Source organism: Podarcis bocagei (genome assembly GCF_964188305.1).
Source record: "Podarcis bocagei genome assembly, chromosome: W".
NCBI classification, from domain to species: Eukaryota; Metazoa; Chordata; class Lepidosauria; order Squamata; family Lacertidae; genus Podarcis; species Podarcis bocagei.
Genome location: NC_138131.1, coordinates 3,012,488 through 3,040,363, shown reverse-complemented (window position 1 = coordinate 3,040,363; position 27,876 = coordinate 3,012,488). Strand labels below are relative to the sequence as shown.

Sequence of the window (27,876 nt, the reverse complement as noted above, 5' to 3'; positions counted from 1 at the left end):
AGGCTGGACGAACGACGGTCTCAGGATGCTCAGGGGAAACCCACCCCCATAGCAAGGAAGGTACCGGGACTGGTGCACAAGTTTGGGGGAAAGCCTCAAGAGTATGGGGCGTTTAGAACAGAAATAGAATATGCCTTGAAGCTGCAGCAAAACGATTTTGAAAATGACGCAGCCAAAGTTGCTTATATTGTGCGGCACTTGCAGGACGGGGCGAGAGAGTGGATTCGACCGCTTATGGCGACGCAGAATGGGACCAAACGGGAACTGCTGAACTGTAAGCAGGGAGAAGGGTCAGTTAGAGACTATTGGTCATGTTTTGCCATGATAGTTCATCGCCTGGGGTGGCAGCTGGACACCAAACAAACCCTGGGAGGTGGTGTCAATTGATTTCATGACGGATTTGCCCAAATCGAGGGGAAAGACAGCAGTGATGGTAGTAGTCGACTTGCTAACCAAAATGTGCCATTTTATCACCTGCTCACATGCGGTGACGGCGGAAGAAACGGCATGGTTGTTTGTAGAACACATTTTCAGGCTGCATGGCGCCCCCTTGAGGGTTTTATCTGACCGCGGAAAACAATTTACTTCCCGGTTCTGGAGGAAGCTCATGAGCCTACTGCAAGTCGAGGTCAGCTTCTCGACAGCGAGACACCCAGAAACCAATGGGCAAGCGGAAAGGGCAAACAGCGTACTCCAGCAATACTTACGCTGCTACGTTAGCGAGAGGCAGAATGATTGGGTAGAGAAACTAGCGCTAGCAGGATTTGCGTACAATAATGCTGAACATGTGTCCACCGGTATGAGCCCCTTCTTGGCCAATTATGGGTGTCATCCCAGGGCATTCCCGGGTAATGAGGAACAGAGCTGGAGTGTGCCCGCAGCTGAACAGTTTGTGGAAGAGATGGAAGTGTTACATCAACAGCTCAAGATGAACCTAGAAAGGGCCAAGGCCAATTACAAGAAACAAGCAGATAAACACCGAAGGGAAGGGGAAACCATAAGGGTGGGGGATCGGGTGTGGCTGTCCACTCAAGGGTTACCCTTTAAGGGAGGGTGCAAGAAGTTGCAGCCCAGACGACTGGGGCCATTTGAAGTTATACAACAGATAAACCCCGTGGCGTTCAAGCTCAGGTTGCCCAACAACATGAAAATACATCCCGTGTTCCACAGGTCCTTACTCTCACCACACAGAGAGGGGCGGGAATTCGAGGGGCGGGAGGTAGAAGTCATACCACAACCACAGGTAGAAGAAAGGGAACACCAGAGTTCGGCCGCAGAGATAGTTGATTCAAGGTGGCGAGGGCGGCAAGTGGAGTACTTGGTGGCGTGGGAAGGATAGCCCTGGTCGGAAAACACGTGGGTGCCAGCAGAGGCAGTTGGCGACGAGCATATGGTGGAAGTGTTCCACCGACGGTTCCCAGATAAACCCAAGCCCTTAGAGTGATTCTGGGAGGAACAATTCGGCACCACAGAGGAGGAAGAGAGTTTCGAAGGGTTTTCAGAATCCGAAGAAGAATTGGATTGGGAGAGTCATTCCTTGGGTGGGAACCTTAGCAGGTGGGAAGAGGTGTTCACACCCACAGATGAGGAGGACAGCTCATTCCGGGGTTTCCTTGGCTCGCCGACCAGAGAAGAGGCTGCAATAGAGCCCCCGGGTCGGAGGGGGAGTGAAGGGGGCCCTGGGAGGGAGGTGGATCTCAGGGAACTGCCATCAGAGGCACGGGAGAAGGAGAGGGTCTCTGATTCTGCAGGAGAAGGTCCCAGCGCTAGGGGGAGACTCAGCCGGGAAGTAGGGGAAGAGAATGAGTATAACACCAGGGATCCAGGAGAGCAACGGGACAGGGAGGTGCATGGGCTCCAGGACTCTTCGTTGGAAGTGAGTGAGGAGAGCCCAAGCACCCCGCTGCCCACGCCCACCCTGCGCAGGAGACTCCCGCGCAGTGAGAGGCGGAGACGATTGGGCGTCAAACAACTCTTATGTTGGCAACGCTTTAAGAAACGCCCACAGACAGATTCTACGAGTGACTAAGGGCAGCCACGCTGAGATGGGCTGTGCAGTCCGGAGGGTTTAACCAGGCAATCTAATGCTCAAACGGAGCAGGATTACGCACGAGTAACTCCCAACCATTATACCCATCCTTCCAGATCTTTCTTAATTCCGTTCCACGCCGGGACATAATTGTTCTGAAACAGGTCAATGCTTTTCGGTGTTATCCATATTCCCAAATATTTAACCTTTTTGACAATTTCAATTCCCATTTGCTGCTGTAACACCTCCATCATTGATTGCTCCATATTTTTGGTTAAAATTTTAGTTTTTTTCCTGTTTAATATAAAACCTGCCACTTCACCATTTTTTTTTAATTTCCTCTAACACTTCCATTGCATTATTCATCGGGTCTTCCACCGTTATAACCAAATCATCAGCGAAGGCTTTGATTTTGTATTCATTTTGGCCTACTGTCACCCCCTTTATCCTTTCATTTTTCCTAATTGAGTTCAAGAGGGTCTCCAGGACCATTATAAACAGCAGAGGTGAGAGCGGGCAGCCCTGTCTAGTCCCTTTTGATATTTTAATTTCTTCTGTTATCACGTTGTTTACTATCAACTTTGCTCTTTGTTCGGTGTATATAGCCTTTATTCCATTATAAAAGTCATTCCCCATCTCCATATATTCCATATTTTTCAACATGAAATCCCATGATATGTTATCGAATGCCTTTTCGGCATCTACAAACATTAACATTGCTCGTCTCTCATTCCTGGCTGACAGATATTCCAATATGTTTATTATATTCCTCACATTATCTCTCATTTGTCTGCCAGGAAGGAAACCCGCTTGGTCTTCATGAGTAATTTCCTGTAGTACCTTTTTTAATCTATTTGCCATTATTCCTGCAAAAATTTTATAATCCGTATTTAATAAAGAGATCGGTCTGTAATTCTTTACTTGTGTTGGATCCGCATCCTCTTTTGGAATAAAGGTTATAACTGCATCCTTCCAAATCTCTGGGATCTCTCTTTCTTTTAAGATATTATTCATTACTTCTTTTAGTGGTGTCATCAGGGCTAGCCTCAGCTCTTTGTAATACCTTGCTGTAAAGCCATCTGGTGCTGGGGCTTTCCCATTTTTCAACTCTGTTATGGCCACTTTGATCTCCTCGTTTTCTATCGGGGTATTCAGCCACTCCCTAACTTCTGTCGGGATCTTTAGCACCTCTTTCTCTTTTAAATATCTCTCTATTTTCCTCATATTGTTCTTCTCTTTATTCCTGTACAGTTGACTATAGAAATCCAAAAATCCTTTCCTAATACCTTTAGGGCTGATTATCTCTCCCTCTTTCACTATAATTTTGTTTATTGTACTTTGGTCTTTTCTTAATCTGCCAGGCAAGCCATTTTCCTGATTTATTCGCAAATTCAAAGTTCTTTTGTCTCAATTTTTGAATGTTCCATTCCACCTCTTTATTGATTATCATTGCAAATTGGGTTTGCAAGGTCTTAATACTTTGTCTAATTTTCGTATTATTAGGTTTTTGGATTAACTTTTGTTCCTTTTCCATAATTTGTTTTAGAATCTCTTTCTTTTCTTTCTCTCTATTCTTCTTTTTGATTAAATTTTGTTGTATACAAAGCCCTCTCATCACCGCCTTGCTTGCATCCCACACTATACTCATTTTCGTTCCCTTATTACAGTTATCGACAAAGTATTCATTCAATTTCTTCTGTGCCTCATGTACGAATTTTTGATCATCAAATAGATAGCCACTCATTCTCTATCTGAATGTTCTTTCTTCATGACCTTTAATTTCTAATTTGATCGGGCTATGATCTGAGATTACTCTTGGTTCAATTTCCACTTGAAGAACTCTTGGGGTTAGCTCACCTGAGATCCAAATTTGGTCAATTCTCGACATCGACTGATTTGGATCTGAGTAAAATGTAAATTGTCTTTCCAGTGGATATCTTAACCTCCAAATATCTATTAAGTTGCAATTTCTGACCAATTCAAAAAATGATTTGGGTAGTTTGCCTTCTTTTGTTCCACTATCTCTCAATCTGTCCATTTCTGTTGGAACTACCCCATTCATATCTCCCATCAGAATTATCTTTTGGTCCATATATTCCAGTAATAATTCTTCCAAGTTTTTATAAAAATCAATTTTATTTCCATTAGGTGCATAAATCCCGACAATTATTATTTTTTCGCCTTGCCAATTGATTTGAACCCCGATAATTCTCCCTTCTTCATCCTTAAAGATTTGTTGGGCTTCTATTTTACTTTTTATATACAGAATCACTCCTCTTTTCTTTTCTTTGTCTGAGGATATAAATTCGTTTCCGAGTCTTTTGTTTATCAAAATTTTCCTATGCCTTCTTGCCACGTGTGTTTCTTGCAAACAGATTATATCTAAATTTTTATTCTTTAGAAATTGTTCCACCTTATTCCGTTTTTTTTATCATTCAGACCGTTGATATTCCAGTTCCATAATTTTAATGCCATCTTGTTTCCAAATTATAAAGTTAGCTCTTCCTCTAATTAGTTTTGTTATAATCTTTCCTCTTCTTCCTCTCCCTCCTCCTCCTCCTCTTCCTCTTCTTCCTCTTCCTCCGGTTTTCCTCCAATTTTCCTTCTCTCCCCCACTTCCTTCACTCCTTTTATCTCCACTCCTCCTGTTGCTCCTTTAACTCCTTCCTCTTCCTCTATCAGTAACTCTTTGTATTTTCTCTGAAATTTGCCTATTTCTTCTGGGCTGGTCAATCTGTGCCTTTTGTTTTTATAAGTGAAAGAGATCCCTTCCGGGAACTCCCATTTGAATTCTATATTATTCTTTTTGAGAATTTGCACCTGTGACTTATAAGGGTCTCTCCGTTTCAACAGTCTAATTGGAATGTCTTTAAAAATGATTATGTAACTACCATCAATGGACAATCTTTTTTCTCTATTTTTTTGAAGTACCAAGTTTCTCATGTCTCTGTCCTTAAATGTTATAAGGCAGTCCCCTGGGAATTTCCTTGCCTTGGTCGTCCTCACTTTTATCCTAAAGGCATTCTGGACCGTACTTGCCACCTCCTCTACTTGGAGCTCCAGCCATTGTGCCAATTCTTTTACTAATTTTTGCCTAATGTTCTCACCTTGGTTCTCTGGTATCCCCCTCAGCCTTAAATTAACTTCCCGTTGCCGAAGTTCATTCATGGAGATCGCATCCCACATTTCTTCTTGGGCTTTACTAGCTTCCAAAAGTCCTACCCTAATTTTATCCTCTTCCCGCTTCAAATCCTTCACTTCCAATTTTGTCCTTTTCATTCCTTCCTCTAAAGCATGTGTTCTTTTGGATACCTCTTTTATTTGTCCTTTAAGTTCATTTACTGTTTCGTCTATTTTCTTGTCCATTTTCCCAATCTTTGAATCCACCTGTTCTATTTTTGTTTCCAGATTCTTCTCACTTTGTCTAATCTCTGCAAACATTTTTAATATTTCGGTTCTGAAATCTGATTCTTGCTTAGACCCCTTTCTCTCTGCCGGGGTCCCCCCATTTCCGCTTTTCTTTGGTACATGAGACATTTTGTACAAGTGTGTCTTATTGCACCAATTCGGTAAGTTTAAGAACCTATTCCAATATTAGGATTACCAATCCCCCAAAGAAAATATAAATCAAATAATATATATCAGTTTCCCCAATGTTTTACAAAACTCAGAACAAATTCTGATCCATTAATTCCTTTAAGTCCACAGATATTCAATATACTTAGCACTAATAATTTTTATAATTAATTGTTCGAAATATTATTTAAAAAATCTTAAATAAAGTTTGGTGAGATTTTAGTGTCTTCGTCTTATTGCCCCTAATTGGGCTAATCCACCAGATAAGGTAATCCAAAAAAAAAAAGAAGAGGGAAAAAAAGAAGGAAAAGGAACCCTAAAGCAACAATGAAGAAAGAGGTTTAAGCTGTAGTCCTTCCAAAGACATCCAAAGTTTCCCTCCTTTACAAAGATAATTAAATAAGCAGCTCCTGATTCTTCATGCCCCCAATTGGGCTATTCCTTATAGGGTCGTTTTATTTTAACTCACTCTTATTCTTCTTGCCCTCAATTGGGCTAAATCCGAAAAATACTCAGGCCAACCAAAAGTTTTCAAACACCTTCAGACAGGTCAAAAAACAACTTCAGGCAGGTCAGAAATTCCTCCTTCCCCGAAAATGAGAATCCACCCTTCATAAACGCCGAGTCTGCCCAGTGAGTCCGGCAAGTGCAATGAAAAAAACAAAGAGAGAAAAGCCAGGTTGTAAATCCTCCCCCATCCACCAGAGGGCCACCGTCCAACAAGGAGAGGGGAGAAGGGAGACAAAAAAGAAAAAAGAAGTCTGTCCTTCTTTTCTTTTAGTTTTCCAAAAGCAATGGCTATAATAGCCTTATGTAAGATTGTTAAGTTTGGTTAAAGTTATTTAAAGTATTATAAAGTCCGTTTCTAAAATGAAGAGATAATACCGCAGAAAACAAACGTACCTTCTCCCTCCTTCCTCCATTAAATAGTGGAGACCAAGCAGTAATGGAGTCCAGACAGTAACGCAGTAGATTCTTCCACTAAGCAGTACTTCAAAAATGAAATTAAGTTTCGCTTTCTTCCCCCCGTCACCAAGAGGACTAAGAGTAACAAAAAGTAGCAAAATGTTGCCTCTTTGCTCCCCCTCCAAGTTCCTCTTTTGCCAGTTTTTGTATCTTCAATTATGATCAACGAAAGTTGGAGGGGGAGAAGAATTTTAGCCACCAGCGTCACTCCCATTTTTTCTCCGCTTTGTTTAGCTCCTTGCGTCCGTAATGACTCCAGATAGAAATTGAGCTCTTGTTTAGCCTCCTTTTGTTCAAGTCCTTCCTTAGATGATATCCCAATTACTTAGGTCCTTGTTTAAACTCGAATTTCTTTTTTTTGAGAATCCAATGTTTCCCTTACAGGCTCGGGGCTTCGCTTTCTCGGAGACAGTTATGGCTTCCCTCAGCCCACTTCACCCCCCCCCGCCGTACTCTTCGCTCCGATAACCGGGGTTACCTGACGGCCGGGAGAGTCCGCGTTTTGGCTCCGCGGGAACCAATGTATCTGGACACCCTCCAGATACTTTTCAGGGGACCACGGCGCCCTGTGGAACCCCTATTTTCCTCCGAGAAGCTCGGGATTCTCCACAGGGAGAAATCCCCGCCTGCGTTGGAGTCGCGCTGAACCGGAAGTGCTTGCTCTCCAGGCTTCAGGTTCCTTTCGACCTGCTCTTTGGGGCTGGGGAAGCCCACCACCAGCCCCAAAGAGCAGGTCACAGAGCAGCGGAAAGGCGCAGCGGAGAGGCTCCTGCCATAGCCGCACGTCACCTCTCCAGCCAGGAGAGGGTTGTGGGGCTATGGCTTCTTTAGCCCCGCACGTGCTCTCCCGGCTGGGGAGGTGACGCAGGGCTGTAGAGGCTCCTGCCATAGGCGCGTGTCAGGGAAATGCCATCAGAGGCAAGAGGAGAGGTAAGACGCTCCAATGATGCAAGGGAGGGAACTAGCAAGGAGAGAGAGGGCTTCCACTGGGGAAGGAAATCCCGGGGACACCAGGGAGAAAGGGGAGGCTGAGAGTACTGCGGAGGGGAGGCTCCGAGACTCTTCCAGTGAAATCAGCGGAGAGAGCACAGGACCTCCTCTTGGCACGCCCACGCTGCACAGAAAGCTTCCGCGCAGAGAATCTAGGAGGAGACTTGGAGTCAAGGAATTTTTATGTTGGAGGAAGTTTAGGAAACGCCCACTCACGGATTCTGCCAGTGACTGAGACAGTCGCGTTGTAAGGGCTGTCAAACCAGGGAAAGGTTTAGCTATACAACCAGCTTGGAGCAGTTTGCAGCTTACGCACAAGCAACCCCAATTCCCATTACAGCAATCCGTGAGTCCCTCAGTTGCTTGTGCGCAGAGCAGCAGAGGCAGCATCATGAGTCAAACCGGAGGAGCAGGCGCCGGAGAGAACCAACTCTACAGGAGAGAAACAGAGATTTGGAGCAGCAACTGGCTATACTAGCGGCGCGGCTGGATGAAAGGCGGACTCAGGATGCCCAGGGGAAGCCCACCCCCATCGCAAGGAAGGTACCGGGACTAGTGCAGAAGTTTGCAGGCAACCCCAGAGATTATAATGCATTTAAGACAGAAGTGCAATACGCGCTGGATCTGCAATATGAGGATTTTGTAGACGATGGGGGGAGAGTCGCTTTTGTGATAGGGCATCTGGAAGGCGGGGCCAGAGAATGGATTAGGCCCTTAATGGCATCGGAGAACGCTGCCTTAAAGGACTTGAGAAATTTTTTTAGCGCCATGGACCATATGTTCTCGAGTGATGTGGAGCAAAGCGTGACGCGCAAAGAACTGATGGGGTGCAAACAAGGGAACCAATCAGTGAGAGAGTACTGGTCACGATTTGCAATGCTTATCCACAAAATCGGGTGGGAACTGGGTTCAGAACCAGTGCAAATGTTATTTGAGGAAGGCTTATCCCCTTGGGTAAAAGATGAACTTTCCCGCTCGCCCCGCCCGCAATCGATGGACCAGCTGACTAAAATGGCACTGGCTGTGGGAGTACGCCAAGAGGCGCGCGCTCTGGAAAGGCAGGAAGGGAGAGCAGAGCGTTGGCATGACAATCACATTCCAGACGTGCCGGAGCAACCTGCGCCGCCCGCGGAACCAATGGAAATTGGAGGAGTGCGTGCGCGCGGGGTTTCAAACTCCGGCGAGGTTCGCAAGAAGGAGGGGAAAACGACCAAGAAGTGTTTTCTCTGCCAGCAGCCGGGACATTTTGCCAGAGTCTGCCCTCAGAGAAAGGCGTGGCAAGGAATGGTGGGGGCAGCTGGTGGGGAGCAGGAGCAGGGAAACGGCAATGCTTGGCTGCAGGAGAGCGGGCACAGCAGCCAGGCAAGCAACCAGTAAATGTGCCCAAGCCATTCCCCCCCGGGCAGCCATAGCCATAGAGGTGGTGCTAGAACTCCCTAAGGGACACCCTATTAAGGTGAAGGCATTGCTGGATTCTGGCAGCTCTTGCAACTTCTTTAGCAGGGATTTTGCACTAGAACACCAGCTCCACGTGGTGCCTCTAGAACACCCCTTGCAAGTAACGACCATTCATGGAAGAGAACTCTTGGGGGGGGAAGTGACCCACCAGACCCCTCCCATGAAAATGAGGGTCTCCAGACACACTGAGACAATTGCCTTTCACGTTGCCACATTAGCCGGGCCGCCAATCATACTGGGAATGAGCTGGCTTGCACTGCACGATCCAGTAGTGGGGTGGCACCAGCGGACAGTCACCTTTGGGTCAGCTCATTGCGTAGAGCACTGCCATGAAGGGGAAACCCCGAGGATGGCAGTAGCCAGGGTGGCAGGGATGGCGGTGGGAGAAAAGGTGAGAGTACCACCTCAGTATGCAGACCTGGAAGAAGTCTTCAGTGAGAAAGAGGTGGATAGACTACCCCCTCACAGGCCCCTTGACTGTCAGATCAACCTACTCCCAGGGGCTCAGTTACCAGTGGGTAAGCTGTACGCCATGTCGGACAGGGAGATGCAGGAGTTGCGGAAGTTCATTGACAAGAACCTGAAGAGGGGTTTCATACGAGAATCAAGGGTGGTGGGGGGCAGTCCAGTGTTCTTTGTGGACAAAAAAGACTGCAAAGAACCCAGATTGGTCGTAGATTACAGGGGGGTGAACCGGGTATCGGAACCAGTGACCTTCCCAATGCCCAGAATTGATGACATTTTGGCCAGGGTAAGGAAAGGGAAGGTCTTTACCAAGCTGGACCTTCGGGGGGGCGTACAATTTGATAAGGATGAGAGAGGGGGATGAATGGAATACCACTATGTTCACCCCTTTGGGGGCCTTTGAGTACTTAGTTATGCCCTTCGGATTACAATCAGGTTCGTCCTGCTTTCAAGCTTTCATGCACCATGTGTTGGGGTCCCTGCTGTACAAGAATTGCGTGGCTTTCCTAGACGACGTGCTAATCTACTCGGAGAGTGAGGAGCAGCATGTGAAAGATGTCAGGGAAGTGCTGAAAAGGCTGCAGGAGCACCAGCTGTGGGTCAAACTGGAGAAATGCCAATTCCACGCCCGAGAGGTTGAGTTCCTGGGCTACAGGTTGTCGGAGAAAGGCTTAGCCATGGACCCAGGCAAGGTGCAGGCGGTACTAGAATGGAAGACTCCCAAGACCCGGAAGGACGTGCAGAGGTTCCTGGGGTTTGGAAGCTTCTATAGAAAGTTTATCAAGAATTTCGCCCACTTAACGGCACCCATAACTGATTGTCTCAGCAGCAAGAAGAAGTTTGAATGGACAGAAGCGGCTCAGCAGTCTTTTGAAAAACTAAAGAGGGCGTTCGCTTCGGAAGAGCAACTCTTACACGTGGATCTGCAGAAGCCTATGAGATTGGAAACAGACGCGTCAGACAGAGCGGTGGGAGCCGTATTGCTCCAGCCGGGAAATCGATCAGAGTGGAAGCTGTGTGCCTTTTTTTCAAGGAAGCTGAACAAGTCAGAACAGAACTACACGGTGTATGATCGGGAACTGCTTGCAATTCATGAAGCCTTTCGACGTTGGAGACATTTTCTAATAGGCGCGCAGCACAAGATCCAGGTGTGCACGGACCATAAGAACCTGGAATATTGGAGGACTGCACGAGTTCTCAACCAAAGACAGGTGCGATGGGCACAGGAGTTTTCCAAGTTCTTTGAAATTCAGTACGTGCCGGGAAAGGAAAACGTCAGGGCAGACGCCCTCTCCCGTAAACCAGAGTACTTGGAAGGAGAGGGAGCGCTGGAAGTACGACATGTTATACCCGAGGACCGATGGGTGTGTGGGGGAGTGTTGGTAGGGAGACAAGAACTAGCCGGGTTGACGAGGAATGACGAGTACACACAAACCAAAATCGGAGATACGAGACGCAGAAGAAAATCAGGGGGGCTTTGAGGAAAAGGAGGGGGCTCTGTACTATAAGGGAGCATTGTACATACCAGAAGGGGACTTGAGGAGAAGAGTACTCAAACAACTACATGATAACCCCACGGCGGGACATTTTGGTCAACACAAAACCATGTTGCTTGTCACCAGGCAGTTCTGGTGGCCAAGAGTGAGGGAAGATGTGCGGGAATACGTACGGGGGTGCGAGCGCTGCCAGAGGGCTAAAGGGGAGAAGGCAGCACCTGCGGGGTTACTGGAGCCCTTACCCACCCCGGAAAGGCCATGGGAGGTGGTATCCATTGATTTTATGACCGATTTACCCAAGTCCAGGGGGAAAACAGCAGTCATGGTGGTAGTTGACTTGATGACCAAAATGTGCCATTTTATTGCTTGCTCGCATGTAGTGACAGCAGAGGAGACAGCGAGGCTGTTTGTAGATCACATCTTCAGGTTGCATGGTGCCCCCTTGAGGATTTTGTCCGACAGAGGCAGGCAATTTACTTCCAGATTCTGGAAGAAGCTCATGAGCCTGCTGGACGTTGAAGTGAGCTTCTCGATGGCCAGACACCCGGAGACCAATGGACAAGCAGAAAGAGCTAACAGCATACTTCAACAGTACCTACGCTGCTACATCGACAAAAGGGAGAACGATTGGGTGGAAAAACTAGCGCTGGCCGAATTTGCATACAATAACGCTGAACATGTGTCCACGGGGATGAGTCCCTTCATGGCCAATTACAGGTGTCACCCCAGGGCCTTCCCAGGGGAGGGGGAGGGGAGGTGGAGTGTGCCGGCGGCCGAACAATTTGTGGAAGAAATGGAAGCTTTACACCAACAACTTAAGGTGAACCTGGAGAGGGCTAAGGAAGTGTACAAGAGGCAGGCAGACAAGCACCGCAGAGAAGGGGAGACAATAAGGGTTGGGGACCAGGTGTGGTTGTCAACCCAAGGGTTACCGTTCAAAGGGGGGTGTAAGAAATTACGGCCAAGGCGACTGGGACCCTTCGAGGTAACACAACAGGTGAATCCTGTGACCTTTAGACTCAAATTGCCCACCAACATGAAACTGCACCCGGTGTTCCACAGGTCCTTACTCTCACCGTACCGGGAAGGGAGGGAATTTCAGGGGCGAGAAAGAGAAATCCCCATGCATCCACGGGTGGAGGAAAGGGAATTTAGTGGTCACGCAGCGGAAATTCTCGATTCAAGGTGGAGAGGGAGAAGGGTGGAATATTTGGTGGCTTGGGAAGGGGAACCAGAGTCGGAAAACACTTGGGTTCCTGCAGAAGAGATCAGAGATGAGTACCTGCAGGAGGAGTTTCACCGCAGGTTCCCAAGGAAGCCCAAACCACTAGGAAGGTTCTGGGAGGAGCAATTTGGCACCACGGATGATGAAGAAGAGTTTGGGGGATGGCCCGCCTCCGAAGAGGAGGAAGGGGGGGTATCCGAGGGAGAGGAATCCGACTGGGGAGATTGGGCAGCGGAAAGAGACAGCAGCAGGTGGAAAGCGGTGTTTGAATCTTCTGAGGAAGGGGATAGCTCCTTCCCGGGGTTTCCCGCATCGTTGTCCGAGGAACGGACGGGGGAGGGGGAGGGCCCTGGGAGGCAGGTGGATGTCAGGGAACTGCCATCAGAGGCAAGAGGAGAGGTAAGATGCTCCATTGATGCAGGGGAGGGAACTAGCAAGGAGAGAGAGAGGGTTTCCGCTGGGGAAGGAAATCCCGGGGACACCAGGGAGAAAGGGGAGGCTGAGAGTACTGCGGAGGGGAGGCTCCGAGACTCTTCCAGTGAAATCAGCGGAGAGAGCACAGGACCTCCTCTTGGCACGCCCACGCTGCGCAGAAAGCTGCGCAGAGAATCTAGGAGGAGACTTGGAGTCAAGGAATTTTTATGTTGGAGGAAGTTTAGGAAATGCCCACTCACGGATTCTGCCAGTGACTGAGACAGTCGCGTTGTAAGGGCTGTCAAACCAGGGAAAGGTTTAGGTATACAACCAGCTTGGAGCAGTTTGTAGCTTACGCACAAGCAACCCCATTTCCCATTACAGCGCGCATCACCTCTCCAGCCGGGAGAGGGTCGCGGGGGGCTGCTTTAGCCCCGCGTGCGCGCTCTCCCGGCTGGAGAGGTGACACGGGGCTGTAGAGGTTCCTGCCATAGCTGCGCGTCACCTCTCCAGCCGGGAGAGGGTCGCGGGGCTATGGGCGTCTTCGCTCCATAGGATGCACACACATTTCCCCTTCATTTTTGAAGGGGGAAAAGTGCGTCCTATAGAGCGAAAAATACGGTAATTCATGGCCAGGTGTTCTCTCTGGCAATACACTGAAAATTCTCTTATCGGTTTTTTAGGCCTACTTTTGTTTGGGATAAGAGGACCGCATGGTCAGCATGTAATAGTATAGAGATTGGTTTTGAGGCCAGCTTAGGGGCATGGAACTCTGGAGATGTTAGACACTGAACCATATTGTTTATGTATAGGTTGAACAGTGCTGGGGCTAGAATGCATCCTTGCTTAACTCCCTTTGTAGCTGGTACAGATCCTGTAAGTTGACTGTTGTAGAGCAGCGTACTTTCAGCACAGTGTCTTTATAAAGGCAGTTGATCAGGTATAATAATATTTTGTCTGTGCTTGAGGTGTTCAACTTAGCCCATAGTCTTGCTCTTGAAATTGAGTCAAAAGCAGCTTTCAAACCAATGAAATCTGCATACAGCACACCGTGTGATTACTTGGCGTACTTATCTATGAGATGGGCTAGGACAAAGCAATGGTCTATAGTAGATCTGCCTTGCCTGAATCCTGCTTGCTCTTCAGCAAGGATAGCCTCAGCATCAATCCAGTAGGTTAGTTTGTTATGGAGATGCTTTGCATATTGTTGTTGTTTAGTCATTTAGTCGTGTCCGACTCTTCGTGACCCCATGGACCAGAGCACGCCAGGCACTTCTGATAGACCTATAGCTAGTCGGATCTGATGTAGGGCCCTTTTTGAATATTGGGATGATTACCGCAATGACCCAGTAGACCAGATGAATCAATATGAGAGAATATTGCTGCAAACAGGTGCCCACCAGTCAATATTGAACTTCAGAAGTTCCGGGGGCAAATGATCAATGCCTTGGGCTTTATTGTTTTTAGCTGCGTAATTAGTTTTTTTACCTCAGTTATAGATACTGGGGGCCAAGCTGGTAATTTTTATGGAGATACTGTTTGGTGATTAGGCTGAGCATCCTGGTCTTGAAAAAGTGAGTGATAGTACTGCATCCATTCTTGGGGTTCGATAGTTCAAATTGGCCCATTGCACTCATGCTCCAGGAGGCCTGATATGGTATGCCAGAAGCAGGATCTGTCCTTGTCATGCGAGGCCTTTATTAAGCTGTGCCAGGCGTTTCTTTTGGCTTTCTGTCTTTTCCATTTTATTAGTTGTTTATACTTCTATCTAAGAGAGACATATGCAGTAAATAGAAGAAGAGACTTGGAGGTTCTATATTTACAGTAAGCTCTCTTCAGGTGTCTTTGCCTGTTTGCACTCAAAGTCAAACCAGTTGGAAAATTCCATCAACCTTTTTGTGGCAGTGTTTTTGATCACAGCTCTTAAGTGTAGTTGCAGCCAGTCAGTGTCTTGAATGATTTCATGGCCCCAGCAGCGGAGTTAGCTGATATATAGCTGAGCTAAAGGACATCCATACTGCTATTATAAGTGCTTAGCTAATGAGAGAGCCTCAGTTTTTATTTCTAGAAGCTGGTTTTCAAAATTGTGCATGACATGGAGAAAATGCATAGAGTTTTTCTCCCTCTCTCATAACACTGGAACTTGTAGATGCCTTACAAAGGTAAATGTTGGAAGATTCAGGACAAATAAAAGGAAGTCCTTCCATGCAGTGCATAATTAAGCTATGGAACTCATTTCTGCAGGAGACAGTAATGGCCACCAACTTGGATGGCTTTAAAATAGGATTTGAAAAATCAACAGAGAAGTCTATTGATGGTTGTCCTCTCTGTCTCAATGGTCTGAGGCAGAAATGCTTCTGAATACCAGTTGCTAGAAACCACAGGAGTGGGGAGTGCTCTTGTGCTTGGGTCCTGCTTGCAGGTTTCCCACTGGGGCATCTGAGTGGCCAAGGTGAGAATGGGATGCTGTATGAGATGGGCCGCTTTTGGTTTGATCCAGCAGGCTCTTCTTATGTTCTCATTTATTTACTTTGCTTGCCACTAACCCCCTCCTCACCCTCCCCAAGGTCCTCTTTCATTTGCACTGGAACATTGGCAAGGTAAACAATGGGAGAAACACCTAGGGGGGGGCTTGAGGGGGAGACCCAGGGTCTTCACTCTCTTACGCAGCAACTTGATCAAGAGAATAAAGAGTTCCAGAACATTCTGGTGTTGCTTACCGTCTTCAAGCTGCAGTATTAATGAGAGAAGACCCCCACATATCTCTTTTGACGGACAGTGTCTTGTAATAAATAAACAAAAGCACGCAGATTCAAAAGTCCAAAAGAAAAACATTTACTAAAAGGCAAAGGCTTGTTACAAAAACTTCAGAAAATAGCTTCAGACATACAGGTAAAAAGGAAAGTAAAAGAGAGCAGCTCACTGAGTGCAGGAATTTATCTCTCCTGGCTCAACGTGACCTTGAGAATAGTCAGAATAATATTGTCATCAGAAAGGAACCTTCTAGAGTCTTCCAGAATCTTCTAGAATTTTTTAGCACTTTCCAGTTTCTGCCCTCAAAGACTTTAGCCATGACATCTTTCTCTCCCTCTCTTTTTAAAATAATTTAAAGTGTATAGGCATAAATGCATACAGAATACAATAAAAATGGTGGATATGGCGAGTAAAAATAAATGTGAAAGTAGAAAAATTAAACACAGATACAGAGGAGGGGTAAAAAAACCAAGAAACTACTGAAAATACAGTGCTGCATCCAATTGTTGCATATGAGAAGAAAAAGCGGGTCAATTCAGTTCTCAATAAAACCTCTCCACATACTTGTCTGTGTAGAGCAGTGGGTTTATTGGGCTGTTAAATTGAGTTAGCATAGGAGAAAAACTTATACTATATCAAGTAAAAAAGATCCATTTTTGGTGAACCATAAAGGTCTCTCCATTTATTTGTCAGGTGCTCTGACAATTCAGTGTCCCATACTTTTGTTAGCCACTCTTCCTGGGACGAAGATGATTTGGACTTCCAATGGGCAGCCAGTGTCAATCTGGCTGCGGCAAGAAGCATAAGCACAAGAGATTTATGCATGATAAATGGGTTGGTCCCACACTCCAAGGATATTTCAGGTTTGCATTTTTTGGCATAGAAAGTATTGGTTTAAAGTTTTAAGATCTTTCCTATTTTAGTTGTTTCAAGATGGTTTGGGAGGCTTCTCTGTGTGATACAAGCCGGAAGATTCTAGCTGACAAGTGAGCTTTCTATTATGCCTAGAAACAAGCAGAAGGTTCCTGATGTTTGGGTTATTCCTTCAGAGAAGCTGAACTGGTTCAGACTGGTTGTGTTATCTCTTTTTGTCAAGGTCATTCTGTCTCTTTTTCCTTATGGTGTGTTGTTCTGTACATAGTATGCTTAAGTGCTAAGTTTTAGTCTTATTGTAAGTGTAATGAATATAGGGGTTGCTCGTGCGTAAGTGGCCGCCACTCCTGGCTATGTTGCCTTGTTAAACCTTTTCTGTCTGGACAGCCCTTCACTTCGTGGCTGCCTCAGTCGTTAGCAGAATCCGTCAGTGGGCGTTTCTTAAACCTTTTCCAGCATAAAAGCTGTTTGACGCCAAGTCTCCTCCTACTCTCCCTGCGCAGAAGTCTTCTGTGCAGGGAGGGTGTGGTTAGCGGAGGACCCGTGCTCTCCCCGCTGGTGTCCGGCGAGGAGTCCTGGAGCCCTCTCGCCGATTCCCCCATCTGCCCCCCTTTGTCCCTGGTGTTGCGCTGATTACCTTCCCCAGCTGATGAGCTGCCTCTCTCCCTGCTGGGTCCCTCTCCAGCATCACTTGGGAGCCTTCCCTCCGCCTCTGGCTCCGATGTCAGTTCCCTGACATCCACCTCCCCCCCAGGACCCCCTCCACCCCCGGCCCGACCTTTTGATCCAACTTCGTCCCTTTCTTCGGCCGACGATGCGGGGAACCCCCGGAAGGAGCTGTCGCCATCCTCTGAGGATTCAGAACCCGCTTCCCACCTGCTCTGATCCCTTCCCGTGGGGTGGGCCTCCCAGTCTGATTCTTCTTCCTCCGAAGCCTCTCCTCCCTCCTCTTCGGAGGCAGAGAAACCCACAAACTCCTCTTCATCATCTGTGGTTCCAAATTGCTCCTCCCAGAATCTCGCTAGTGGTTTGGGTTTGTCCGGGAACAGGCGGTGGAATTCCTCCACAAGATACCCGTCATTGATTGCCTCCGCGGGAACCCACGTGTTTTCTGACCCGAGTTCTCCCTCCCAAGCTACCAAGTACTCCACCTGGCGTCCTCACCACCTTGAATCGAGTATTTCCGTGGCCAGGTTGTGGTGTTCCCTCTCTTCTATCTGCGGGTGTGTGGTGACTTTTCCCTCTCGCCCCGGGAATTCCCGTCCCTCCCTGTACGGTGAGAGAAGGGACCTATGGAACACCGGGTGTATCTTCATGCTGTCAGGCAACTTGAGCTTGAATGCCATGGGGTTCACCTGCTGTGTTACCTCAAACGGTCCCAGCCGCCTTGGCTGCAACTTCTTGCACCCCCCCCCTTAAAGGGTAACCCTTGGGTTGACAACCACACCCGGTCTCCCACCCGTATGGTCTCCCCTTCCCTACGGTGGTTGTCTGCCTGCCTCTTGTAAATTTCCTTGGCCCGTTCCAAGTTCATCTTAAGTTGCTGGTGCAGGGCCTCCATTTCTTCCACAAACTGCTCTGCCACAGGTACGCTCCACCCTTCCTCCCCACTCCCCGGGAAGGCCCTAGGGTGACACCCATAATTGCCATGAACGGGCTCATTCCCGTGGACACATGTTCAGCGTTATTGTACGCAAATTCAGCCAGCGCTAGTTTCTATACCCAATCGTTATGCCTCTCGCTGACGTAGCAGCGTAGGTATTGCTGGAGTATACTGTTCGCTCTTTCTGCTTGCCCGTTGGTTTCCGGATGTCTCGCCGTCGAGAAGCTCACCTCTACCTGCAGCAAGCTCATGAGCTTCCTCCAGAACCGGGAAGTAAATTGTTTCCCGCGATCCGAAATTACCCTCGAGGGAGCCCCATGCATCCTGAATATGTGATCCACAAACAACTTGGCTGTCTCCTCAGCGGTCACTGCATGTGAGCAAGCTATGAAATGGCACATCTTTGTCAGTAGATCGACTACTACCATGACCGCTGTCTTCCCCCGGGACTTGGGCAAATCGGTCATAAAATCAATGGACACCACCTCCCAGGGTTTTCCCAGCGTGGGTAAGGGTTCCAGTAATCTTGCGGGGGCAGCCCGCTCCCCCTTTGCCCTTTGGCAGTGGTCGCACTCCCGTACATATTCCCGTACATCCTCCCTCACCCTTGGCCACCAGAACTGCCTGGTGACGAGCATCATGGTTTTGTCCTGTCCAAAGTGCCCAGCTGTGGGGTTGTCGTGGAGTTGTTTGAGTACCTTCCCCCGTAGGGTCTCCCCCGGTACATACAGCGCCCCCTTATAGTACAGCACCCCTTCCTTTTCCTCAAAACCCCCTTGGTTTTCTCTTCCGTCTCGTGAGTTCCCGGATTTTAGTTTGTGCGAACACGTCTTTTCTAGTAAGCCCGGCCAGTTCTCGTTTCCCCACCAAGGTCCCCCCCCCCACCCATCGGTCCTCAGGGATCATATGTCATATCTCCGGCGGTCCCTCTCTTTCCATGTACTCCGGCTTCCGGGAGAGAGCATCTGCTCTTATGTTTTCCTCTCCTGACACGTATCGGATTTCGAAGGAAAACTTGGAGAACTCCTGTGCCCATCGAATCTGTCTCTGGTTGAGTACTCGTGCGGTCCTCCAGTATTCCAAGTTCTTGTGATCTGTACAAACCTGGATCTTGTGCTGTGCCCCTATTAGCAGATGTCGCCATCGACGAAACGCCGCATAGATCGCAAGCAGTTCGCGGTCATACACAGTATAGTTTTGCTCCGACTTGCTCAGCTTTCTCGAGAAAAAGGCACACGGTTTCCATTCCTGCTTGCTCCTCCCTGGCTGCAAAAGAACCACCCCAACGGCTCTGTCGGACGCGTCGGTCTCTATCCTCATGGGTTTCTCCAGATCAACGTGCAGGAGCTGCTCTTCCGAAGCGAACGCCTTCTTCAGTCTTTCAAAGGATTGCTGGGCCCCCTCTGTCCAGATGAACTTCCTTTTGCTACTGAGACAATCTGTGATGGGTGCTGTCAAGTGGGCGAAGTTCTTGATGAACTTCCTGTAGAAGTTGCTGAACCCTAGGAACCTCTGCACGTCCTTCCGGGTTTTGGGGGCCTTCCATTCCAGCACTGCCTGCACCTTGCTTGGGTCCATCGCTAGGCCTTTGTCTGACAACTTGTACCCCAGAAACTCGACTTCTCTGGCGTGAAACTGACATTTTTCCAGCTTGACCCACAACTGGTGCTTCTGCAGTCTCTTTAGCACTTCCCCGACGTCTCTGACATGTTGCTCCTGATTGTCCGAACAGATTAAGACGTCGTCCAAGAAGGCTACGCAGTTCTTGTACAGCAGGGACCCCAACACGTGGTGCATGAAAGCTTGAAAACAGGCGGAGCCCGACTGTAATCCAAAAGGCATAACTAGGTACTCAAAGGCCCCCAGGGGTGTGAACATTGTGGTCTTCCATTCGTCCCCCTCCCTCATCCTAATCAAGTTGTATGCTCCCCTGAGGTCTAGCTTGGTAAAAATTTTCCCCTGCCTCACCCATGTTAAAATGTCGTCAATCCTGGGCATTGGGAAGGTCACGGGTTCCGACACCAAATTGACGGCCCTGTAGTCCACAACGAGCCTGGGTTGATTAGTGTCTTTTTTGTCCACAAAGAACACCGGACTGCCCCCCACCACCTTTGATTCTCTTATGAAACCTCTTTTCAGGTTCTTGTCAATAAATTCCCGCAACTCCTTCAACTCCCTGTCCGACATAATAATAATAATAATAATAATAATAATAATAAATTTTATTTATATCCCGCCCTCCCCAGCCGAAGCCGGGCTCAGGGCGGCTAACAACACTAAAATAGTCCCACATTATAAAAACATCATAAGAATTAATTAAAATCAAAATTGATGGCAACCATAAACTAAAGTATTGTAAAGATTGCCAAAGGAGGGAGTCAGGCTGTGCCCTGGCCAAAGGCCTGGTGGAACAGCTCTGTCTTGCAGGCCCTGCGGAAAGATGTCAAGTCCTGCAGGGCCCTGGTCTCTTGGGACAGAGCGTTCCACCAGGTTGGAGCCGCAGCCGAAAAAGCCCTGGCTCTAGTTGAGGCCAGCCTAACCTCTCTGAGGCCTGGGACCTTCAAGATGTTTTTATTTGAGGACCGTAAGTTCCTCTGTGGGGCATACCAGGAGAGGCGGTCCCGTAGGTACGAGGGTCCTAGGCCGTATAGGGCTTTAAAGGTTAAAACCAGCACCTTGAACCTGATCCTGTACTCCACCGGGAGCCAGTGCAGCTGGTATAGCACCGGATGAATGTGATCCCGCAGCGAAGACCCCGTAAGGAGTCTCGCTGCGGCATTCTGCACCCGCTGGAGTTTCTGGGTCAGTCTCAAGGGCAGCCCCACGTAGAGCGAGTTACAATAATCCAGTCTGGAGGTGACCGTCGCATGGATCACAGTGGCTAGGTCAGGGCGAGAGAGGTAAGGAGCCAACTGCTTAGCTTGGCGGAGATGAAAAAATGCCGCCTTTGTTATAGCTGCAATCTGCGCCTCCATGGAGAGGGAGGTATCGAAGATTACACCCAAACTCTTAACGGACGGTGCTGGCACTAATTGCACCCCCGCAAGAGATGGGAGTTGCCCCCTCAATCCCATATCGTCCCGTCCCAGCCAGAGGACCTCTGTCTTCGAAGGATTTAACTTCAACCGGCTCCCACGTAACCATCCAGCCACAGCTTCCAAGCATCTGATCAGTGTGTCTGGGGCCGAGTCAGGATGGCCATCCATCAACAGATAGAGTTGGGTGTCATCAGCATACTGATGGCAGCCCAGCCCAAAACTCCGGACAAGCTGGGCGAGGGGGCGCATAAAGATGTTAAAAAGCATCGGGGAGAGAATCGCACCCTGAGGCACTCCACACACCAAGGAGTGGCGGGATGACAGTTCCCCCCCAAGCGCCACCCTCTGTCCCCGACCAGAGAGAAACGAGCGCAGCCATTGAAGGACTGCGCCCTGGATCCCCACGTCGGCGAGGCGGTGGTCCAGAAGTTCGTGATCGACCATGTCGAAAGCTGCTGACAGATCTAGAAGAATCAGCAGCCCCAACCCGCCTCGGTCCAGCTGTCTACGAAGATCATCTGTTAGGGCGACCAGAGCCGTCTCGGTCCCATGACCAGCGCGGAAGCCGGACTGGAATGGATCCAGAGCCGATGTTTCATCCAGAAACCTACCAATGGCATACAGTTTACCCACCGGCAGCTGCGCCCCTGGGAGCAAGTTGATTTGGCAGTCAAAGGGCCTATGGGGGGGTAGTCTATCCGCCTCCTTCTCGCTGAAGACCTCCTGCAGGTCAGCATATTGTGGTGGCACCTCCCCTCTCGGCTCCACAGCTATCCCAGCCACCCTGGCCACGGTCATTCTTGGGGTTCCCCCCCCCAGACAGTGTTCCAAGCAGTAAGCTGACCCAAAGGTGACCGTTCTCTGATGCCATGCCACCACTGGATCATGTTGTGCTAGCCAGCTCATCCCTAATATTATTGGGGGTTCTGCCAGTGAGGCTACGTGAAAGGCGATAGTCTCCGTGTGCCCGGAAACCCTCATTCTCATTGGTGGGGTCTGGTGCGTCACTTCCCCTCCCAGAAGCTCCCTGCCATCAATGGTGGTCACTTGCAAGGGAAAATCCAGGGGCAGCAGGTGGAGCTGGTGCTCTAGTGCGAAGTCCTTGCTGAAGAAATTGCAGGAACTGCCTGAATCCAACAGCCCTTTTACCTTGACTGGGTGCCCATTCGGGAGTTCTAATAATAATAATAATAATAATAATAATAATAATAATAATAATAATAATAATAATAATAATATCTTTATTGTCATTGTCCCCTTCGGGGACAACGAAATTACTTGACTGCTCCATAAAAACACTAATTAAACAATACAGTATAATACAGCAAGGGAGATTAGATGACTTTCAAAGTCCGGGCTTCCTATTCAGGGCCGAGATCGCTCTGGAGAAGAAGCTGTTCTTAAGACGGCTCGTTCTTGTCTTCATCGTCCTGTATCTCCGTCCCGATGGCAAGAGCTCGAAGAGACAGTGACCAGGATGCGATGGATCTTTTACTATGTCCAGTGCCTTCCTATGGCACCTTGTGGCATAAATCTGCTCTAAGGTGGAGAGTGGGCAGCCAACAATGCTCTCTGCTGCCTTAACAACCTTGCACAACCCCATCCTGTCCTGGGTAGTACAGCTTCCGTACCACACACATAAGCCATAAGTGAGCACGCTCTCAATGGCACAGTGATAGAAGGCAAGCAGCAGTTTCTGTGGAAGATGGTTTTTCCTTAGTATTCTCAAAAAGTACAGTCTCTGCTGCACCTTCTTCACAAGCCCCCTTGTGTTGACACTCCAGGACAGATCCTCTTGTAATTCAGTGCCCAAAAATCTGAACGTTGTTACCCTCTCCACACAGACCCCATCAATCAAAAGTGGCTGGACGTTGCTCTTCTGTCTCCTGAAGTCCACCACAAGCTGCTTTGTCTTCCTTGTATTTATGAGCAAATTGTTAGCTCTGCACCACTCTGTCAGCCGCTCCACCTCTATGGCTATAGCCGCCCTGGGGGGGGGGGTCTGGTTGGGGCACTTCTATTGGTTGCTGGCCTGGCTGCTGTGCCTGCTGAGTGGCAGCCAAGCATTGGCATTTCCCTGCTCCTGCCCCTTTTCCACCTCCTCACCTCTTGCAGCTCCCATCATCCCTTGCCAGGCCTTTCTTTGAGGGCAGACCCTGGCAAAATGTCCTGGCCGCTAGCAGAGGAAACACTTCTTGGTGGTTTTCCAATCCTTTCCCTCCCTCTTGCGACCTTCACTGGAGTTTGAGACCTCCCGCGCGCACGCGCCATCTATTTCCATTGGCTCCGCCGGCGGGGAAGGCTGCCTTGGTATCTCAGGAATGTGGTAGTCATGGTAACGTTCCCCTCTCCCTTCGCGCTTCTCCTGAGCCCGCGCTTCCTGTCTTACGCCAATCGCAAGCGCAGCCTTGGTCAGCTGATCCATCGACTGCGGGCGGGGCGCGCGGGAAAGCTCGTCCTTCACCGTTGGGGACAACCCCTCCTCGAACAACATCTGAATGGGTTCAGAGTCCAATTCCCACCCGAGCCGGTGGACTAACATTGCAAAGCGTGACCAGTAGTCTCTAACTGACTGGTTCCCCTGTTTACAGCCCATCAGTTCCCACCGAGTCACACTTTGCTGTACATCACTGGAATACATCGCATCCATCGCCTGGAAGAATTTCCTCAGGTCTTTCAAGGCGGCATTCTGCGTTGCCATTAGGGGCCTGATCCATTCCCTGGCCCCATCCTGCAGATGTCCGACAATATAGGCCACCCTCTCCCCATCGTCCGCAAAATCCTTATGCTGCAGTTCCAAAGCGTACTCTATTTCCGTTCAGAACACGTTGTAGTCCTGGGGCTTCCCCCCAAACTTGTGTACTAGTCCCGGTACTTTCCTTGCTATGGGGGTGGGTCTGACCTGTGCATCGTGAGCCCGCCTTTCTTCCAACCGCGCCGTCAGAAGAGCCACATGCTGTTCCAAATCTCGGTTCCTCTCCACCAGATTTTGCACTCCAGCTGCTCCCTCCGTAGCGCCGGCTTCTCCGGTTTGGCTCATGATGCTGCCTGCCTGTCGCTGCGTACAAGCAACGTCAGAAACAGGAAGCCACTCTTCCTGGGACGAAGATGATTTGGACTTCCAATGGGCAGCCAGTGTCAATCTGGCTGCGGCAAGAAGCATAAGCACAAGAGATTTATGCATGATAAATGGGTTGGTCCCACACTCCAAGGATATGTCAGGTTTGCATTTTTTGGCATAGAAAGTATTGGTTTAAAGTTTTAAGATCTTTCCTATTTTAGTTGTTTCAAGATGGTTTGGGAGGCTTCTCTGTGTGATACAAGCCGGAAGATTCTAGCTGACAAGTGAGCTTTCTATTATGCCTAGAAACAAGCAGAAGGTTCCTGATGTTTGGGTTATTCCTTCAGAGAAGCTGAACTGGTTCAGACTGGTTGTGTTATCTCTTTTTGTCAAGGTCATTCTGTCTCTTTTTCCTTATGGTGTGTTGTTCTGTACATAGTATGCTTAAGTGCTAAGTTTTAGTCTTATTGTAAGTGTAATGAATATAGGGGTTGCTCGTGCGTAAGTGGCCGCCACTCCTGGCTATGTTGCCTTGTTAAACCTTTTCTGTCTGGACAGCCCTTCACTTCGTGGCTGCCTCAGTCGTTAGCAGAATCCGTCAGTGGGCGTTTCTTAAACCTTTTCCAGCATAAAAGCTGTTTGACGCCAAGTCTCCTCCTACTCTCCCTGCGCAGAAGTCTTCTGTGCAGGGAGGGTGTGGTTAGCGGAGGACCCGTGCTCTCCCCGCTGGTGTCCGGCGAGGAGTCCTGGAGCCCTCTCGCCGATTCCCCCATCTGCCCCCCTTTGTCCCTGGTGTTGCGCTGATTACCTTCCCCAGCTGATGAGCTGCCTCTCTCCCTGCTGGGTCCCTCTCCAGCATCACTTGGGAGCCTTCCCTCCGCCTCTGGCTCCGATGTCAGTTCCCTGACAGTAAGTTTAAGCTTTTTTTAATGCAACTGTATTTTTGCTAAGAGACTATGCCAATCCTGAGTTTATAGATTTGAACTGTTATGCTCATTTACCTTCAGTAAACGTTGCTGAATGAAGCTGATTGCCTCTGGCCTACTTTTTGGGAACCCTTCAATGTGTTTGTTTTTACTCTAATTATACATGGAGTGCAATATGGAGCAAAATCATGACAGGAAAGGAGTGCCAGAGCTGGGTCTGGGGGAAGTATCTGTCAGGTGATGATGGAAATGGTATCAAAAGTTTGGATCCAGAATTGAACTATGCAACAGTTCCACCACATGTGGAGCAATGTTCCAGTGTGTCCACAGCCCCGCCAACATAAATTGGAATAACCTTTTGCCAACTCTGGATAGACAGAGTAGAGTCCAATGCCATCTTAATAGTGTCTTCAATGTGGCTTCCTGTATTCTTAGAGATAGTTTTAAGTGAGGGTTAGACCATATTGCTTCCTATACTTGTTCCTCTATCCGAAGGCACAGATCACTCTCCCACACTGATCATAGCCCCTGGGAAGAGCCTGAAACTTTACTAAGTAGAATTTTGTATATATTGGAAGCCATACCTTTATTACTTAAGGTCGCATTAATACAAAGTACAGTTTGCAATTGGAATTATTGAACCCCCATTGCAAATCAAGTTTATTGTCAAAAGTTGCAATTTCAGCTGAATTTGGGGGAACCACTTGAAGCATCTGTTGTGTTGAGCTATTTCAATTGTTTTTGTTTGATTGTTTGATTTACTCATTGCAAACAGCTGAAAGTCTGTAAATTTTGATAATAAACCTGATTTGCAATGGGGTTCAATAATTTTGATTGCAACTGTAGTTAATAGTTCACAGGTGGCTAACCTGTCCCACAAGGAGTGTAAGCACTAGGGGTTGAACACAGGAAACTGCCTCATACTGAGTCAGACCATTCCTCTATCTAGCTCAGTATTGTCTACTCTACACTGAATGGCAATGGCTTTTTAAGCTTTCAGGTAGGACATGTCTCTCAGACGTTCCTGGAGATGCCAGGATTGAACCTGGCACTTTCTGCATGCAAGGTAGATTCTACCACTTGAGCTACAAGCAGGCAAGTTAATGGTTTGTGCCAGGTAGGAGAAGCCACTGCAGTGAAAATGAAGTGTTTTGAGAAGTTAGTTGGACTTTGTGACCTCCTTTCCCCCTCTTCCCAACTCCTAAGTCAAAACGGGGTATGTCTGATAGGGGGGTTTCTGATCTAAAACTATTCTATTTTCTATACTTTCTCTTTTCATGCTTATCCCACCCCTCAAACTTCCTGCATTCTCATGGTATTCCACCCTGCCCCCCCAAACGGTTATACCCAGCAAGATGGGAGTGTGTACAGTGTAATAGCTGTTTGCCTTGAGGTGGTTATTATTATTCCCCCCCCTTTTGTTCTCTCCCTTTCCACCTCTTCCAAAGACAAGCAAAGCGGCTACTGGGGCAGATCGTGGACCGCTGTCGGAATGGTCCTGGCTTCCACAGTGACATGGATGGCAACAGCACGATCCAAGAGATCCTTATCCCAGCATCCAAAGTGGGCCTCGTCATTGGCAAAGGTGGAGAAACAATCAAGCAGCTACAGGTGGGTGTGATGTGGCTTCAGACAGGTGCATGGAGGAGGAGTCAGTGTTTACTAGTTACAGTGGTCCTGGCAATTGCAAGTGGGGAGAATGTTGCTGTTGCAGTCATGTTGTGCTTATGGGCTTCCCATATTGAACATCTACTTGACCACTGTGAGTACAGGAGGCGGGACTAGATGGGCCCTTGGCCTGATCCAGCAAGGCTCTTCTTATATTCTGCCTCCATGGTTGGAGGCAGCAGGCTTCTGAATACCAGTTGCTGGAAACCACAGGGCAAGAGAGTTGCTGTTGCACTTGGTTTCTTCTTTCAGGCTTCCTGCTGGGGCACCTGGTTGGCCACTGTGAGACAGTATGCTGGACTAGATGGACCCCCTTTGGCACTTATCATTTTCTAGAGTCGTCCTCCCCTGCTCTCCTTGTTTAGGAGGAATGTACATATCTCATTTGGGGAGCTTTTGGGTTGCTTTGCTGGTTTTGGCCAACAAAGCCTCAGAAAACTTGAACTCTTAGAACAGAAGGCAAAAGTTTCCACGCTGCACCAGACCATGAAGTGCCCCGAGTATGGGATTGGGTGCAAGCAAACACTGCCTTTCTTGTAAAGCTTTAGAGCCCTTCCTTCATGAAGTGAGTCTGTTGCCAGTGGCTGGTCTGCATTTCCATGGAATTGCTCCAGAACTGCCTTTGGGTCTCTCTCTTCAGAGGGGTCATCAATATATATTTTATTAAACACAGTATTTTTTTCTTTACAAAAGTAACTCAAAGCCACATAAGTAAGCAAACCCTTTAAAGACAGCATAAAACAAAACAAAAATCTAAGACAATCCTATTTTTAAAAGGGCAGGATTAAAACATTCTACCTAGTCCACAGATAATTTAGAAGTCAAGTCCTGACAGAAGAAGAAATGTTTTTGCCTGGCACCTAAAGGTATATAATGATGGTGCTAGGCAAATCTCTTTGGGGAGATCATTTCTACAAGCAGGGAGCCACCACTGAAAAGGCACCATTCTCATACTACCACTGTCTAGACCTCCTGTGAAGGGGGCACATGAAGAAAAGCCTCAGATGACGATTCTGGGTCAGTTCATATGGGGAGAGGTGATCCTTGAAGTATTAAAGTCCTGAGTGTAATTGGCTCAGTCTTATGGAATGCTTTTCCAACCCAACAGAGATTGGCACCGTCTGTACCAACTTTTAACTGCCTGCTGCAAACCTTTCTATTTTGCCAAGCCTTATGCAGTCAATTAAGAATGCATCCTTCTGCATTGGTTACTTGATGTCTTTTTAATTTTCTAATATAGTTTTTATTCTATAACATTATGTTTTATTTCTCTAAACTGCATATATAATGACAGCAGTGTCTATAAATATTTTTTATAAGTAAAGCTTTATAGG

General features: G+C 48.1%; 2 protein-coding genes across 7 annotated transcripts in view; both read left to right on the top strand.

Moving 5' to 3' along the window:
* The window catches only part of LOC308577831 (far upstream element-binding protein 3-like), a 400,928-nt gene that overhangs the window by 197,318 nt on the left and 175,734 nt on the right, over positions 1-27,876 (top strand). For all 6 annotated transcript variants that reach the window (XM_081178227.1, XM_081178225.1, XM_081178228.1 and 3 more), the window contains one exon: positions 26,323-26,485. In XM_081178227.1, coding sequence (XP_081034353.1) covers positions 26,323-26,485 — 163 coding nt within the window. The remainder of the gene's footprint in view (positions 1-26,322; positions 26,486-27,876) is intronic.
* The window catches only part of LOC308577842 (putative CENPB DNA-binding domain-containing protein 1), a 495,861-nt gene that overhangs the window by 370,146 nt on the left and 97,839 nt on the right, over positions 1-27,876 (top strand). The window lies entirely within an intron of this gene.